This window comes from Cupressus sempervirens, chromosome 3, assembly GCF_028749045.1.
Source record: "Cupressus sempervirens isolate cs-2001-9-10 chromosome 3, ASM2874904v1, whole genome shotgun sequence".
NCBI lineage: Eukaryota > Viridiplantae > Streptophyta > Pinopsida > Cupressales > Cupressaceae > Cupressus > Cupressus sempervirens.
In genome coordinates this window covers 138,945,840-138,965,503 of record NC_143120.1, presented here as the reverse complement: position 1 = coordinate 138,965,503, position 19,664 = coordinate 138,945,840, and the positions used below count along the sequence as shown (strand labels likewise).

The 19,664-nt window shown below is 36.6% G+C and overlaps 2 protein-coding genes across 5 annotated transcripts in view; both read right to left on the bottom strand.

The window, feature by feature from the left end:
* LOC149565143 (calcineurin B-like protein 3) overlaps positions 1-19,664 on the bottom strand; it is a 197,452-nt gene that overhangs the window by 25,313 nt on the left and 152,475 nt on the right. For all 4 annotated transcript variants that reach the window (XM_089818694.1, XM_089818692.1, XM_089818693.1 and 1 more), the window contains one exon: positions 12,569-12,649. In XM_089818694.1, the coding sequence (XP_089674820.1) occupies positions 12,569-12,649 (81 nt within the window). The remainder of the gene's footprint in view (positions 1-12,568; positions 12,650-19,664) is intronic.
* On the bottom strand, positions 2,021-5,344 carry LOC149565144 (uncharacterized). Its single transcript, XM_089818689.1, has 6 exons — positions 4,523-5,344; positions 4,168-4,400; positions 3,913-4,065; positions 3,427-3,827; positions 2,917-3,322; positions 2,021-2,781 (listed from the first exon to the last, which is right to left on the bottom strand). The coding sequence occupies exons 1-6, from the start codon at positions 5,143-5,145 to the stop codon at positions 2,288-2,290; spliced, it is 2,310 nt and encodes a 769-aa protein (XP_089674815.1). The 5' UTR covers positions 5,146-5,344; the 3' UTR covers positions 2,021-2,287.

Genomic DNA, 19,664 nt, shown 5'->3' with positions numbered 1-19,664 from the left:
GACAACACCCTCAACAACATCAATTAGCATGGGCTTTCCTAACCAACCAAGCAACTACTTAAATTCAATCAATATGATCTTATCTACATAACATGTGACTCAACAAATAGATGTTCTTGATGGAAACAAAGGCCACTGGTACACTGATTTGTTTAGGCTATCTAAGAATTATGAGAAATAAATCATGAACAATTTGGAAGTAAACAGTTTGTGAAACATTGACCCTACAAAGCTACTCTAACTGATACTGTTGTAACCAATTAGCCCAAAATCCAAACCACGTTGCACATATTTCTAAGTGCTGGAACAAAATAAAAACTGAAATTTATGAGTATAAACTTTTGTAATCTAACTGAATAAAACTCTACTTATCAGCTAATAAGTAATCTGAAAATGGTGGAATATACCAGAAAACAATAATTTCAGAAAACAACCAGATAGAGTTATATGCTCAGCAAAAAACAAATTTTGATAATTGCACATCGGTGAAACTGCAGGCCTAGATATTGTACCAGCACCTTATAATAAAAAAATCTCACAAATATTACTTGTGTGGATTGCTGATTAAAGTCCATAAAGCTGATTGAAAAAAGTCAAATCATTCTTCAAGTGTTGTGATGCCAAAGCAATTCCCTTTCTAAAGTGTAAGCAGCAAGTAACTCTATGAATAATATTAACTTTTTCCAACTACACTGAAGCTGCGATCAGGTTGTAAGAATCGGCAAATAAAGGAGAACTATGTCAGATATTTTGTCTCCCTTTGGAATAAGCCCCACAACAGACTTTCTTAATATTTTAAAATAATGGAAAAGGGTGCACCAGAATTTGACTAATATAATGTCATTACTGTTTGACTTTGGTCTTCTAGAAGCACTCACCATTACCACCTCAAAAATATCATATGGCACCTTTACATGGTATGACAAACATTAATAATTTTGAAGTCTTTCAGCCCTACCTCCTGTTGGTTCCCAAAACCATAGATTGGAAATCCAAGAGCCTGCCACTTCTCCGATAGGATTCCGCGATCAATTCTGGCCAACGAACAAGAATCACTTTGATTCCACTGCACTCCAATGACCGCTACACCTAGGCGGGTAGACCTTCTCCTCAAACCTGATCACTTGATTTAGATCTTTTCTAAAGCGAATTTAAGCTTTGAAGAGTTCTTCAGTTGGCAAAGTCATTGAACTCAATTAAAACGAAACTAAATGCTGAATGTTTAAAATGGTTGGATGTTTTGTATGTTTGTCAATGATGGATTTGATGCTTGTAAGAAGGAAGAGATTTTCTGACTTCAATAGTAAAAAGCCCAGTGCCTCTGCTCATTTGGGCAATAGAATCAACTTCAATGAAGATTTTCACATACAACTTTATAAAATTCTACGCACTTATACTGTCAACAATTAATTAATCAAGATGCGACAGATCAAATATATATATAATCTTAAACTAGTCCAAATTGAATTTTAGCTCCTCTGGTAGGGAGACAAATTGGACACAGATATGGAAACAATTTGATATTTCACAATATATGTGATGATTGAGTTTAAGATGCTAAATGACAGTGTCCACTTATTTGACATTTAAATTGTACATAGAATTCAAAAAATAATTATAAAGGACGAACCATCTACAATTTAATTCTCCATACCTTCAAAAATAAACAAAAGACCTTTTATTTTATTATTTAAATAATATATTAGAATTCATATTACAAAGCAAAGTAACAAGAATTGGAATCGGATCGGAATCGGCAAGGCCGAATCGAATCGTGAATCGGCAATGAATCGGCAATGAATCGGCGATGAATCGGCAAATTTGAAAAAACCCTTTAAATTTAAAGATTTTAACAATTTAAAACTTATTTCATGCACCCTTTATTGAATATAACTTAAACACACTATAACATCATCAAATAGAAGTTAAAACTTAACATACATAAACATGGAACATAAAATCCATCACATATGTAACTATGTTATCTAAAATGTAAATTGTAGGCTAGCTGAAGTAAATAGAAATCAAATGATCACAATGATTTAAATCATAGAATGTATGTAAGATGATCCATAAGACATCAAATCATAAATGTATGTAAGAATCTAAGATGAAGATCCATGAAAGTTTGAAACATATGTCTATCAATGATTCAGTATCAATATCTGTAAACAAAATATAAAAACAAGGCTCCAGCTCAAGCCTCAGACTCATAGTCATCATCATCATCCTCAACATCATCCTGAAGCTCGGCTGCAGCCTCAGCCTCAGCCTCTGAGTATCCAGTCTACCTAGTAGCAAGGCGTCTAATGTAGGTCCTAGAGGACTGCCGAGCCATATCTCCCGCATGTAAGATGGGCTCATGAACGTCGCTAGGGCCTGTGCCTGTGTGTGCACGTGTGCGTCTACCAATGCCTGAAGAACGTGCTCTAGCTGCCTCAGCCTCTATATCCACCTGGTCAACCCACACACGGTCTTCCTCAGTGAAGACTGGATCCACAACCTCTGTGAGCCACTCTGATTCTGGATCAATCTCCTCTAGAATGATCGGAGAGGAGTCAGTGCCCAAAATCTGTCTGATCCTAAGACGGAGGTTGTAATGAACAAAGACAATATCATTCAACTTCTGCACTGTCAACCTGTTTCTCCTCTTCGAATGGATGTGCTCGAACATGGACCAACTGCGCTCACATCCAGAAGCGCTGCTTGGCTGACTCAGAATACGAATGGCAATTTTTTGAAGTTTTGGGGTTGTGGCCCCAAACATTTGCCACCATCTATCTGCAATAAGGGAAAAATTGAAAATAGAAACAATTAGTCTCATTTACAAATTACAAGTTAACTCTAAAATTACATAATCAACTTTAAGATTAGAATCTAGATTCATGAACATTGAATATATTATTTAATTTTTACCTGGCTGTAGTGTTGTCTGAGCATTTATGGCCATCCTGCTAGAGAAAAGTGGCCCCTCTTTATTGTTGAACTGGTCTAGCTCAACAATCGCAGCAGCGCTATCTTCATCGCTACTCAACCTCTGAATCACTGTGTATAAGCCAGTGAGAACCTCCGCATCCGCCTTGAACTCAGGACGGAAACGATATGCCGGATTCAGAAAGTAAGCTGCTGCATGGATGGGTCGATGGAGCTGATTCTGCCATCTCCTATCGATGATGTCCCAAATAGGGCCATACCTCTCCTGCACTCCTGCATATTGGGCTCTGATGGCCTCCTTGGCCCTATCCATGCCCTCATAAATGTAGCCCATAGAGGGCTTCTCCCCATCAGCAGTTCGTAGCAAAGCTACAAGGGGCTCAGTGACCTACATATAAAGTAAAACAAAAAACTTGAGTCAAAACTTAAATATAAAATAATATAACTTAAAGTAAAAGTAAAATACTAAATGTTAAATTGCAATAAATTCACCTGCAGGATTTCTCTAGCGGGTTTCCAAAAACCATCCTCATCAAATATGCAATCCGCCACATCTATCCCTACAGTGGTCGTAGCATAGGAAGAGGAAATCCACTCCCGCCCAACAAACATGCTCCTCAATTCATCCCTTGATGTCAACAAGGACTGCAAGGTGATGAAATTCGAGGCAAACCTCGTGATACCTGGGCGAACTAACTCTTTGCCTTCTGTGTACTTCCTCATTGTGCTAAGGACAAATGAATGATTATAAATGAATTTGCATATGTTTTTTGCCCTTTCCACACATGACTTGACAAACTCAAGTTTGCCAATTTCCTCCAACATGAGGTCAATGCAATGTGCCGCACAAGGGGACCAAAATATGGTGGGGTGCCTCTCCATCAAAAGTTTACCTACAACAATTTTAAGTCAATTAGAAATTCAAATTTCAAAATTCAAATAAATTTATTTTCAAAACTTGAAAAGTTAAAAGTTTACCTGCAGCAACATAACTTGCTGCATTATCCGTCACCACCTGGATCACATTTTGTTCTCCCACCTCTGCTATGACTTCCTCAATAGCCTCACATAAGTATGTGGCATTTTTTACATGTGCGGAAGCATCAATGGATTTGATGAACATGGTATATCCTACAAGTAACAAAACAACGAATTAGAATATTAAAATTAAATGGATCATCAACAAATCAAAATTTACAATTATGTATGTAGGAAAGTAGAATGATCAATTACCTCCACAGGATACAAGAAAATTGAGGAGTGTTCTATTCCTCCTATCTGTCCAACCATCAGTCATGATGGTGCAACCCTTTGCAATCCACTCCTTTCGGTTCTCCTCGAGCTCAGCCCTCATGTCCTCTACCATCTCATCCAAGAGGTATCCGCTCAACTCAGCCTCAGTTGGGGCTTTAAACCCCGGACCACAAATAGCAACCGCGTCTATCATGTTCTGCCAATAAGGAGCCCTATCACAAATAAAAATTTAGATGTCAAAGACTCAAATTATAAAACAAGTAAATATAATTAAAGTTTTACTTTTACTTTTAATTTTAACTTTAAAGAAAACAACGAAAAAAGAATCAATTACCTGGCTGCAATAAATGGAATGTTGCAAAAGTACCAAAATTTGCATATCTCCTTTCTGGCAGCATCATGAATTTCCTTGTTCAAACCCATGCCCTCAAGCGTGGGTTGGGAACCAGGAGTAGTGCGGGGCACAAAGTAACTATCCATTCTATTTTTCCGCACTCTAGGCTGCAATAGGTTGGTGTGGGACTTTGTCTCAGTATGTGACCGACTAGCACTAGCACGAGCAGAAGAACTAGGATAAAAAGGAGGCCTAGAAGAACCCTCTCTAACACAACCTATAGATGCAGAAGCTGATGCTGATGCAGATGCAAATGTGGATGCGGCTGCAGATGCGGATGCGGGAACATGGGAGCCAATACCCCTTAACCCTTCAAGTTGCATTTTCCTATTGGCTTTGTCTTTTTCAATTTTTTCTAATGCCATTAAGCAAGTGCGTTTTGCCTCAGGAGTTTGGTGAGTGCAAATTGTAACATCGTGTCCAGGTATAGCAGCAATGTGGTATTTCAATCTATAAATACCCCCAGAAGTTATTTTTTCTTTACAAAAAATACATTTTGTTTGATATTTGGTTCTTCCAGGAAACTCTTCGTTATATTTCCAAAATTCATCTTTTCTACCCATTGCGAATTTGCAAAAAATGAAAGCAAAGGCTGCTGCAATAAAAATTTATATGTAAAATATCAAAGTTTGAAGCTAATAAAAGCTACAAAACAACAAACCCTGGTTTGCAACTTAGTAAAAATAAAGAACATTCAAGATCTAAACTAAAAATCTTGAAAACTATAAAAATTTAACAAAAAATGCATAATACACTAACATGCAAAAAAAAAAAGAGCACTTACCTCTTGCAAATGAGTTGAAGAGTGTTGAGATTGGCTCCCTAATGCTCCCAATGCAATTGATGGCCTCCCCAAATGGATTGCTGATCTCTTTTGTGCTCTTTCTTCTTGCCGGTTAGAAACCTATGGCTTTTCTTTTCTCTTCTTCTCTCTCACTTTTTCTCTCTTCTACTCATGTTAAATAAATAGAAGGCCCTTTAGGGTTATAACAAAGAGAAATGGTCAAAAACAAAGTAAAAAAACCAAGCAATTTTTTAAAATTTTACAAATCTATACTTTATTGGCCGCGGGCAATTCCTGCCGATTTTTCTAGGCGATTCATGCGATTTTTTGCCTGAATCGCCTGAATCGGCGATTCAGGCGATTCACTTGAAGAAATCAGCAATGGCGATTTCCGACTCCAAAAAAATTGCCATTGCTGAATCTAATCGCCGATTCAGGCGATTTTATGGCGATTCTCGTTACTCTGTTACAAAGTCATATTGAAGCTCCTTATTCTGTAATAACCCTGCCTAGCTATAGCTCTAACAAATACTAATATTTCTGACTTTTGACATTACGTCATAACATGTAGCATACAATGCCAATACTACTGAAAAGAACTTCAAGGCTGACTAAATCACATTCACTAAGATTAGGCAATTTTTGAATAACACCAATGATGACCAAGCCCAATTCAATGGCAATGATAGATTTGCATTTGATCTACCATGCCATGTAACTTAGAAAAATCTCAACTACTCCATATTTATCTCTCAATTCAATTTATATCAGCATTGAATCAAATTACATCTCAGAATTTCACACACTTTCTTCCGAGCAACAATAATGACAGAAATGGAAGATGCCAACCTTAAGAAATTGATCCACAATACCTCAGCTACAGGATTAATGCTCAATTCTAAAACTCCAAACCCGTAGCCAGATGCTTCAATAAGTATATAATAATCAAGATTATTCTCCTTAGCTACAGCAAATATAGTAGGAGATGTTGGCCAATTGTATACTTCAGCACAATTGCCAAGAACTTCTCAGACTCAACCCTTATACTTCAGCAAGGACCACAAAATATTAGAACTCAGAAAAAGCCATGAAGGCATCAAAAACAAATAAAATATCCAAGCATACTTTTCTCAACAATGGGGCTTCTATTTATAACCTCCAGATGCCCTTTTTGCTGCCAAAATGTAACTTCACTCAAGAAGCTTTACCGCACAACATTAATTAGATGCTTCTGTTGGATTCTTTCACTTGACCTGGCTTAACTAATTAATAAATGATTCTTTCCAATGATAACTCAACTCTCAACTTAAGTGAGATTGTATAGTTAAATTATAACTTTATAATAAGTCATTTAATAAATTAATAATAATTTAGCCACTAAAAATATAATAATTCCCAAAATACTCATCATTTGAATATGTTGTTTCAAAAAGGAGTTATACATATTATTTCTCCATGTGTCCAAATGCACTTTCCAAAAATAGAAAGGGTCTATCTCGATCAACACCAACTTACCACAAATAGTAAGTACATAAAACTAAGCCCAAATGAAGTCCAATCTGAGCCAAACAAAGACCAACCTGTAGCTTACTGAATTGTGGAGAAGATAAGACCCTCCAAAGTCAAGCCACTACCTTAGAAGACCCTCTATCCACAATAATTAGCCTACGAGGATCACATTAATAGGCTAATACATGAAACTCGGATACTGACAAAAATGGGGACATTACATATTCCTCCTTACAATATAAATATAAAATACTTTCTCTAGAATATGTGAATGTCGAATATTGAATGTGTCCCCTTGTTATTCAAATATGTCTTCTTTTATATCCCACTCATGAGAGAACATGACTTTTCAAAGGAAAGGTTATGTCTCTTTGAAAAATAAATTACACCTTGTGCTTTTAATTGCACCTTTTCGAATTCTTAATCTTTTAATTGACTTATATCTTGGAAAAAGTATTATTAGTTCTTTCATCGGCAATACCTTTATAATTTTTTTGGCTATTGCAATAAGAATTCGTGTCACTTCAAATCTGCCTAACAGATTTCTTAGACTTTCTTGCACATGTGACTAGATCCTTTGGACGCAACTTCCATTGCCAATAAATATTAAACATACACACCTACCTAGGAAATTAAAGACATCTCAAAATTGATAACTGCAACACCACTTCCTTCAACGTCATTGCACGACTTTACATGCATAAGTTTAATCATTATCGTCTTTGACTCTATTGTTCCAATATCTCAAATAACAATGACTGGGTGTAACATACAACTTTTCTTCTAGCATCATTAGTGTTGCAGTTACTAAATTTAGTCTTGGTGAAATTGTCGTATTGACCATATATATTTTTCATACTCCATGCAGGCTTGGCATCATGTGTAACATACGAAATTTCGCAACAAAATTTTAATCTCAAATTAATCTAATTTCACAAGTAATTGTTTCCATTTCATATGACAATGATTTCTATCAACTGATTATAACAAAAAGAAACTCTTTTCAATCTATCTTACATATTCACGAGAAACAAAAAGAGATATTTATGTATTGCTAATAATTAAACTATTTCTGATTGCAAATAAAGTAACGACTAATTAAATCAATTGAAAGGCTTAATCAACATATTAGTAATTGTTTTCTTCATAAAAATATCTATCTATTCTTTCAGAGATTAAAAGTATAAGAAGCATAAAGTATAAACAAAAAAATCTCTTTAACTCGTCCAAACCTCAGCATTGGTGAGAAGAGAAACATTGACATAGGCTTAACCTTCCAACCGCAGACCATTACTTATCCCCACACATTCTAAATTAATAGAACGGCCCTCCCTACTTCGGGATCGGGCTTGGGATGTTCATAAGCCCAACCATCAAAGAAATCAGGTGAGTTGAAGTTCCAACAGTTATTCTCCAAAATAACTATAGCGTCTGGACAATCAACAAAGATCACATATTCGGCATATCTGCCTAATCTCGACCCTGTCCAAGGATTTCAAGTTGGGTCTACAAACCCAATCTCCACCACTCGACTTGACAACATATTACATAATTGGAACATGCATGAGCTATTACAGTTTTTAGCATATTATTTGTTTGCTCTAATACCATTTTTATTTGTGCAGACTCTTTGCACCTCCTCACCAATTCAGGCTACCATGCCGGTGATTCCTAGGTCCTTGCGAGTTTATCCACTGCTTTTGCTTTACACCTCTTCACTCATTTTGGCAATACTGCCGATGAATTCCTCAGTGTTCAGATTACATGATTTCAATTCCATCTCTATGTGATATAAAAGAATGTATTAAATCTAAGCTGAGATAATTATTGACACATGATTGATATGCTTTCATGATTAAGTATCATCAATGGTAAACATGTTCCATATTTTAAATTCTACATGTTCTTCCCTTGAATTCGATCTAAAAATAAGTTGACATCAACATTATGGATTTTATGTACCATGGCACAAGGATACAGCTAATGCGATATATGGAAATGAATAAAAGAAAACAAGTCTTAATACTATTCCTAGTTCCCAGATATGACATGAACCAGACAAGCTTAACATTACAAAGAAATAAAAGAAAGGACATACACTGGTTCAACAGCAATCTTACTTGACACTACGATATATCTGAGATGCTCTAAAATTGGGAGTCGGACTCCACTACTGGTTCAGACTTCCCATGGCAAGAAACGTGAAAGTGAGGAACGAAAATCAATAACCTCTGTTGGAATTATTTGCAGATGGAATTAATCTCAGACGGATTTGTTCTCAATACTTAAGAGTCACCGATAGCAAGAAGGTAAAGATGAATAAAAGGTGTGTTGTGATACGATTATGAGACTCTTTAAAAGAAAGAGAGGCTTAACTGTCTGGCTTCCTTCAGTTACAAGAATCCATTTGAATGCTATTCAAAACAATTTAAGAGAAAGAAGAGGGAGGAAAAGAAAAGAAAGAAAATAAGAAGTAAAAGAGTTATTTTATTATTATCGTTCATTTTTAAATACGTTCAAGTGTTCGTATTGGTGAAGTGGCATCATTAGATTATAGCTTATAATTTATTGGTGTCACCTTATTTTTACGTACATATGTTCGTATTTAAATGTGAATAATAATAATTAAATAATGAATTCATTAATAATTTCTTCAAAGGTATGAATTATAGTTTTTAAATTTTTAATTGATTATTATATTGTTCTTTTAATAGCTCATGTGGTTGCATAATGCAACATGTTATCAAACCTAGTATCCTTGCCAGAGTGGACTTAGGTCAAACCTGTCGATTCAAATGACTGGACTATTCGACCATCCCCTTCCGATGATCTCATTTAGCAATGCTTCCCCTCTCTTCAGCCTTCTTCCTGTAATCATTCAAAACAACATTCTCGCCAAGACATCAATTCAAGATTTATTAATTGTTAATTCAAAATCATCTAGTGACCGTTAGAGATTTCATCAACATCAGAATGACCAACTCATTTCACATGTTCATGAAAATATCTCAATATCAGTTAATACAACATATATATTTCAACTAACTCATTTCACATGATCAGGAAGAAATAAATTGATACAACGGCTATAATTAACTAACTCACTTCACATGATCAAGAAGAAATAAATTGATACAATGGCTATAATTAACTAACTCACTTCACATGATATTGATTCGTTAAATCAACGGCTAAGTCCAATTTAAAATTTAGGGCAAAAATTTGGGATGTGACATCGTGGGTGAGTCTATACATGTACCGGATGTTTTCTTCTTACTCGGGCTTGTGCAATTTATGCCCCTTCATCGGGCTCCATATTCATCGTGGTTCTTTTCAGATTTTATTTTTTTTGCACTAAAGTTTTCACTGTTTGAATCTCTGTACACACAATATCTATTAACATACTCTCTTTATCACTGAAAAGTTATCCAGCTATGAAGTTATCTGTTTGTATGCACTGTTGACCTGGAAACACATAGCAATTTGCATCAGTCTCCATACAACTAGTTTATTACAGGTATTTCGGTACTATGTCTTTCATTTGCTTCAGTTATGTTCATGCTGTTATTCTCCTATCACTATAGATATATTTCATGCATTTCCAGTCTTTATAATCATTGACCCTGGGTCTTCATTGTAAAGTTTCCAGAATTGACTATCTTGCAAGCAGCTGTTTCCTTCAGTGGATATGCTGATTTCTGCTCTCCAATCCTGTTTAAGCTTAACCTTCTCCATAGCCTCAACATATAGTTCAACTAATTTTCCAACTCTCTCCACAAGATCAATTGTTATCTTGTGCATCTTAGTATTCAGAGCAATGGATCCAAAACCTTGACCCATAGGTTTTGCAATAAAACTCAAGGAACAATGAATGAAGTCATCCAAGCTTTTAACAACCCATTATTTTGTTTTGCTTGTATATCTGCCTATGTAAAATGTGTGTCTAACACCTCAGGCCTATTTGTCAGCAAATAATATCATCAAATCGTCAACATTATTTCACTAGTGGAGGCTCTAAATTTTGTAAAAAATTGGGCTCCATCACCTCCCTTTTGCATAACAATTTATTATATCATTTTTACTTTGTTTTTGATCAGTAAGAAGCTGAAACCAAGATTTATTATTATTATGGGTTGTGATTAATTATTATTATCAGTTATTAAGATAGAGTAGACTCGAACCCAAGACCTCTCTGATATGAGGCTCACAATTTACCGTTGTGCTGTAGGCTCTTGCCTAATTATATCATTTTTACTTATCGGGCTGTTTTTAGAATTATTATGGATGCAAGGTAAAAGGTACAAGCAATCAAAGAGAACATAAAATTAAACATCCCTTTAAAAGTTATCCTCCAAAATAGAAGATTTACCATCAGAATAGTAATTAAAATATGATATTATAGAAAGTATTGACTGCCAAATATTAAAATTAGATTTCAACCCGCTGAAGAACCCAATCACAACTGAACCTAGAAAGACTAACTTCTAGAAATGCTTCACTCTTCACATTCAGTACACAGATCTGGGAATCTTTGGTATGCTCCTGGAATAATTTGTACATACACAATCCTTGGACGGAATCGCGTATGTAGGATAAAAGTGTTCTCGACCCCAAATCTAAATCCAAAACCAAGAAGGTTTCCATTCTCCAATTTCACAACCAAGAGGATTTTCGTCCTCTGACCAAAAGATAAACACAATTGCTAAACCTTCAAGAGAGGCATTTTTGGAAACAAAGCATGGATTGCTTTTCCTCAAACCCAACTCGGTTAATCATCTATCTGCTAGTTTTGAACTTTTAGCCCCTCAAAGAAGTCTCTAAAAATGTTTCCTTTAAATTTAACTTCTCATTTTGCCATCTTGTCCCAGTGACACTCTAAGTAACACTTAATAGAATCACTTTGATGTACTTTAGAATTTGAGAAATAACAGTTGTCTTTTTTTGGCATTAAAGTTACTTATTAGGGCAACTTAGCCGAAAGTATTAAATTACTCCCTTAGTCTAAAAACAAGGACATGACAATGAAATAATACCTTTGCTCCCTCCTATGGAGCCATTGTATGTTCCTCCTCCAAAATCAAATTTGTGTCATTGGATAATTCATCCATCTCAAGATTTTGTCAAAGCCAAGAATCAAAAATTATCAAAACGTAAGATGTATAAAGATTGGAAGCCTTTGTCTTCATATTCCATTCTTATTAATAGGGTGTTGGTATGATGATCCGCACCATAATTCATCTAAATTTGATCCTTCTAAAATAATAGACATAAAGAGTTGGCATGGATCTAACAGAGCTGCAAATGTTGAGTAAATACGATGGATAGGTTATCCCCATTACATATTCCATTTGAGCATGAGGAACAAAAAATAGAGTTATAACAAAATGAACAGAAAAAAAAGGTCAATAGTTTGTATCAAACTGTACGGTCACTATCACTGGAAAACTCCAGTCCAGGTAAAGACCATTATTTTTTGTTCTGGAACTATTTAATGACATGAAATGATCTCTCAACAAAAGTGATCTTTTTCTTTTGAAGTAGAAATCAGGTTGAAAAAGAGCACTAAAACCCATAACAAGAACAATGAATGTTTCAAACTCAATTGTCCTATCTTTAAAATCTTCAGAATATACAAGAAATGAATGGCAAGACTTGATTATAGAACATTAACTTAAAAGTGTCTCAAACAATACCTTGTCAATGATTCTCTCAATGACATCATCTGAAAGGTTCATGCCTGACTCTGCAAGAGTAGCCACTACCATTCTCTTCACCTGCTTTATGGCAAGTCATTGCATTAACCCTGAGAAAAATTGTAATACAATTAAAAGAAAATGACCACAACAAACGAAAAATCAAGTTATAATTAGATACGTCTCACAAAAAATCTATACAATATAAAACTTGAACTATTTCTTTTTGCATTTTCCAATAATTCCTATCCAAATGTCTTCTATTTATGCTTCATTTTTTATTTTATTTTGAAATATCACAATAAATAAAGACTAACAGAAACTTATTTATTTTTGAATAAGTGTTCACAAAATATTGCAGGAGTTATTCAGGTTTAAATTATATTATTTGAAATTAAAATATTATAAGAACCAATTTGTAAGGCCCAATGAGCAGTTGCAATCAAATTTGCTGACGTCGTGACAAATAACAAGCAGCTGGAAAGAATTAATATTAAAAGTGTTCCTACGATCCTGCATTACCAATCCTCTCTCCTCCATGTCAACTTTGACTGGTCCATGTTCTTTCTTATTCTCCCACCAAGGTGAGTCGATTTCCAGTTTTTTGTTTCCATGTAACAAGTTTCGCACTTCCTTTCTGATGTGGCTGAGTAGGTGCAATGAACCTCAATTAAGAGAAGAATCTAATGCATATAGCTATGGATTTAATCAACTCTATCAACCCTAAATATGTCACAATAAACCGTATTGATAATTGAATGAACAACAATCATTAATTAATTAAAATAAAATAATATGTCAAGATAAAGTTTAAACTACATTGATAATATGATTACTAATTGCTTATATACCAAGATGGAATAAATTGAAAGAACTACATTAATATCAATTAACTACCAATCAATAATGACAGTAAACTATTACTTTTAAATGAATAATATTAAAAGAGGGAAACACCGCTATTACAAGTGGTGGAAAGACATGGAGCAAGCATTCTAACTATTGCGACGTAGCATGCCCCACATATTAGAAGTGGGACGACATTGAAGGGGACAGAGGGTAGTAAGAAAGAAAATTAAGGAAAAAATTAAAAAGTGAAAAAACATTGCAAGCGAGACCATGAGGTACGAACGCTATGGGAGAAAAGGGTGGACCCGCCCCATTAAAGTAATCACAAGTATGACATGATGCATGCTATTTCAATATCATAAATTAATTTTATATTATATATACATACATACATATACGCACATATGCGTACATATACATACATACATACATATATATATAAGATCAATAATCATGTGGAAATTTGCAAAAGAATACTATATGAATGTTATTATGAAAATGTTTAATGCTTTATGAAATGGTCAATATAACTCCTTAAGGGAGAGGAGACTGACCCTAAGCTTTATAGGGTCAGTATGTGAGACTGACATCATGGAGATAAATAGAATCCCTACAAAGACAACATGTGAGAATGGTATGTTCTCCATCTGATCGACATGATTGGCACAAATGTAATCTCCATGTGCCAGAATATTCTAATAATGTCAACATATGCAGATGTGATTGGCCTTGGATAGAAGATGTCCCGGTTGGCAAGTAGGCTAAGCTTAGTTGCTAGATGTTTTCATTAATGGCAACATTATGTTATGGTAAGGCTGCTGAAAGTAAATGTTAAGTTTGATATTCAATAATGAAGAAAATTGTCTAAGTACTAGTCAAGAAAACAATGTAGAGGGAAATAGTTTGTTTCAGTGAGCTTCACTGGAAGTAGACCTACATGGCTACAATTTTGAAGGATAATGTTATGCACAATATAGATGCTATGCCTAAGGCTGCTTAACGTAGTTTGATGATTGGCATCAATTTTGGAAAGAAATCTTATGGGCAATTTGTTATCGAAGAAATAGAGTATATGGCATAGTATGATCAATTTGGTCAAGGAATTGATTTGACTTGTCAAATCAAGAACTTGACAAGGTAGGAACAATATCCTAGATGTTAACCCTCAGCTAGCAAAATGTAATATTTAATTTTGGTAACGTGTTGCAAAGTGCAAGGCCGACTGAACAAAGAAAATAGTATAAAAGAAGATCCTTTTGTTTAGCGCAGATGCCAATTGTAATGTAATGTGATGATTAATGTATGTGCACTTTGTTTATGTTGGATAGATGTTATTTTGATGGTCAGAGTAGAGAAGAGGTTTATATGCATGATTGGATGCAAGGAACAGCAAAGGGCTAATCAGATATAGAAGATATCAGCATAATCAAGTTTTGGTATTTCTCTATACTACTTGTAAAGTTGTATATTGTTGTAAGAGCTGTGAGCTCACCATTTTGTAATACAACTCCTAACAGGGTTGAGGCTGCCAATAAGGTCTAGTCCTCTAACAAGGATAGATACACTATATGTATGTAAAAGACTCCTAATAGGGTCAACACCTTTCACAAGGTACTTTTGATTAGTGGATTATTTTGTGGGTACCATCCCCATCGGGGTTTTTGCTTGGCCAAGGTTTCCCTAGTTAAGAAAATATAGTGTCATGAGTTACTTTGTGATTTGTTTATTATTGCTTTCCAATTTATTCATCTATGCAAGTTTAAAGTTAATATCTAATATCCATATTTGGGCAAAAGGTTGTGGAATATTGATTCACCCCCGCCTCCCCTCAATATTTCTTATTTCTATCAATCCCATCCAAGAAGAAATCTTAAGGGGTGCACTCCAATGTACACAGTGGAATAACTAAGGGTTGGGAAACCCTATCCGGAGACATTCTTAAGGTTTTGATTACAACTGGGGTAAACTGTTATAGTTAGACTTGTTAATTAATTTTGATATTTATTGGCAAGTATTACATGTCCCAAGCTAACCCTAATAGCAGGGACATTACAATAAGCTAACCATGTGATGTTCTGACCACGCAACGGTTCTTAACAATCCTAACACCTGTACAAGATTCTGGAGAATAGCATGGTACAATTGGAATTTGGAGTACGGATGCCAAATTGGAACAGAGCAGACAAGATGGGGGCCGTATGGTGTCTTAGTGGTAGTACGGAATACTATTGAAGATGTGTCGTACACCAAGGAAGTAAAGGTCGTATTGCGTAGAGAAGCCCGTATAGTGGATTGTATGGTCTGTACCATAGACAACTGTACATGCAAGGTGGTGCAAAAGCTGTATGGAGGGTGGGGGAAATCACAATGGCTGTACGTTGGGCTGAATGATGTGTGCAAGCAGGTCGTATGGTGATGAAAACCAGGCCGTACAGTAATGACAACAAGGTCGTACGGTGATGCAACCAAGGCCGTACGGGGATGATAACAGAGTTGTACGATGATGCAACCAAGGCCGTACAGAGATTTCCAAGAGGGGCAACCCAAGGCCATACAGTATAGGATATGAGTAGCACGGAAAATGACAGGAGGCCACACGGATAGGTGTCGGAGACCAAAACGGTATACAACTTCATTCATACACAAAACGCAATAGATCTTGATGAAAACCACACAATGCGAATAATAATTGCCGAAAGATGATGCTCTAATTTGCCAAATCCGAACGAAGTATTATAGACAACGAAATAGGGTGAGTGTTGAATCCCAACGAAATCGAAAAAGCCAAGTAGGGAAGATTTTTCACTTCCGAAATGGCAAACAATCCAGAACTCCAACAAGAATTTGCAGTATAAGAAATAATCCCAAAAACATACCTAAAGACTCCCTACAAGCCATGCTTAAATACCTGTCGGGAAACTTTTCGAGGGTGTACAAAGATAGCCGACGACGACACAAACTACAGAAACAAAATAAAAATGGGTCCAAGATATATTAAATCAATCGACCCATTAACAATAGTTTGATAATTTATTTATTTTATAACGGGAACATTACAATCCTCCCGTCCCAAATTTTGCTTGTCCTCAAGCAAATGCAATGCTGGGTGCTAAAGAATGTGCTCGCCCTCCCATGTCACGTCGTCCAATGGCAAGTGTTTCCAATGCACCAAATATTCTTTCACCGTGCGGTTCCGCAAAGTCTTCTCACACACTTCGATGATCTCTGTCGATTCCAGGACGAGCTTGCCTTCTTCATTGAGTGGTGGAAGGTCTGTGGCAATCGTGACGTTCTGCCCTATGGCCTTCTTTAGGCATGAAACGTGAAAGACGTTATGAATACGGCTTCCCTCCGGAAGTTCCAACTCGTACACAACTTCACCAATGCGACGAACTACACAATAGGGGCCATAAAATCGTGGCTTCAATTTTTCCTTTCCTTTTTCCTTCAATAAGGATTGACGATATGGCTAGAGCCTGAGATAGACCAAGTCCCCTACTTTGAAACTCCTCTCTAGTCTGTGTCTGTCCACGTACATCTTCTGTTGATTTTGCGCCCGATGTAAGTTTTCCTTCAAGGCTCTTAGTATGTCCTATCCCTCCTAAAGCCAGTCTCTTGCCCTTGGTGCACAACTGTCACCCAAAACTGTGTTGATGAAGGAAAGGGGTTCATACCCATACAGAGCTTTGAATGGTGTCATTCCGATGGACATGTGGTACGTGGCATTGTAGCAATACTTCCCTAGATGTATCCATTTGACCCACACCCGTTGTTGTGCTGAAACATAGTTCTGAAGATAACCTTCAAGCCACTTGTTCACAATCTCCATTTGTCCATCTGTCTGAGGGTGGTAACTAGTACTTGGTGTCAATTCTGTCCCTGCCAATCGAAATAATTTTGTCCAGAAGATACTGATGAATCGCCCGTCCTGATCACTGACAATGTTTCAAGGTAACCCGTGCAAACGAAAGACTTCTCTAAAAAGCAGATTGGCAACTTGTGCGGCTTGAAAATCTAAGGGGCTGGCAAAGAAGTGTGCGTACTTTGTAAATCTATCAACCACCATGAAAATAAAATCCTTTCCATTCACCTTGGGAAGCCCTGTTATAAAATCCATTGAGATACTTTCCCACTTATGTTCTGGAATCGGCAGAGGTTGCAGTAACCCGGCAGGTAGAGTATGTTCAGATTTGTTTTGCTAGCAGACCGCACACTCTTTTACATACTGTAACACATCCCCTTTCAGTCCTTTACATGAAAACCTCTCCCGAAGACTTCTGTAAGTTTTGAAGAAACCCGCGTGTCCTGGCAAGGGTGAGTCATGCACTTCCTTCAAGATTTTATGATTCAATTTGGATTCCGACAGCAAAAATATCCAATTCTTATAGTAGATGATGTCATCCACTACTCTATACCGATCATCTTGGGCGTTTCCATCCATTAGCTCATAGGCAAATGTGTTTTTGGAGTATTCTACTAATAGATGTGCTTTCCAGTCAACTGAAATCTAGTTTAGCGAGCAGATGGTTGGTTTCCTGGACAAGGCATCTGCAACCACATTGTTCTTCCCTTTCACATATTCAATATCAAAATCAAAAGCTTGAACCTTGCTTACCCATTTTTGTTGCCTCTCGTTCAAATCCCATTGCTCCAGAAAATATCTCAAACTATTGTGATCCATGCGGACGACGAACTTAGCACCTACCAAATACTGTCGGAACTTGGTTAGTGCATGTACGATAGCGAACATCTCTTTGTCATAGATGGAATATAGGCGTTCTGTCTGCGTAAGCTTCCTACTCTCATAAGCTATGGGGTGTTTATCTTGCATCAACACCGCACCAATGCCTTCTCCAGACACGTCACACTCCAAAATGAACAATCGAGTAAAATCAAGTAATGCCAGTAGGGGACAAGTGCTCATTGCCTCTTTCAGTTTATCAAAAGTGAGTTGTGCCTTTTCGTTCCACTGGAAAGACCCCTTCCTTTTCAGATCCGTTAAGGGTGTGCTGAGCTGAGAGAAACCCTTCACGAACCTTTGGTAATAACTACACAGTCCAAAAAATTCTTGCAAATCCGTGAGTGATTTCTGGGGAGGCCAATCAAGGATAGCCTGAATCTTCTCCTGGTGCACTTGAACTCCGTATTTACTAACAACATGCCCTAGGTACAATATTTCTATCATACCGAATTCACACATAGATTGCTTGGGGAACAAGGACTACTCCTCCATGATACTTAGGACTTCATTCAAATGCTTCAGGTGCTCTTCCCATGTCCTGCTATAAATAAGATCATCAAAAAATACCAATAAGTTCATGCATGACTGGAATGTAGCAGGTGCATTTGTCAATCCGAAAGGCATGACCAAAAACTCATAATGTCCATAGTGACAATGGAAGGTCGTCTTTTCTATGTCTTCCTCCCTCATGCGGATTTGATGGTATTCGGAACGGAGATCTATTTTCAAAAAATAGACTGCACCATGCAATTCATCCAACAACTCATCTATCCTTGGAATGGGGTATCTATTTTTTTTTCTTTTGGTTTAACGCATGGTAGTCTATACACATGCACATCGTCCTGTCCTTTTTGACCAATAACACCGATGACGCGAAAGGGCTAGAACTGGGATGGATCCACCCTTTCTCTAGCAGTTTCTGAATCGTCTTTTCAATCTCATCTTTGAATTTCTTGGGATGGCGGTACGATGTAGTTATGACTGGCTTGGCTCCTGCTTCCAATTCGATAATATGTTCAAATCCTCGATGAGGCGGTATGCCAAGAGGAATGTCAATGAAAACTTTATCATGTTTACTCAATATATCCTGGAGCTCATCATCCTGTGGAGGTGTCTGTTGTCCTTTTATAGGTTCTGTCGAGATAAAACAATGTGCAACCCACACAATGTCATCAAAGCGAAAAATTGCCTCCATCCGATGTGCAGAAACTTCCTTCGGACCCTCATTTATCATTCCACAAAGAACAACCTTCTTTCCATCAACAAAAAAAGTGAAATGCATCTGTTTGAAGCTCTGGGTGTATTCATTAAGTGTCTCCATCCACTATATGCCCAAAATAACCTCCATGTCATCAAGGTCCACTATTAAGAAATCGTCGTTCACTGTGTGATTTGCCATTGTGATACTTAGCTGAGGAACAAGGTGTGTGCAGGGCAGAAGAGTCCCTCCGGCAACCTTGACCTGAAATCCTACGTCTCCGTAGGTAAACCCCTACGCTTCACCAG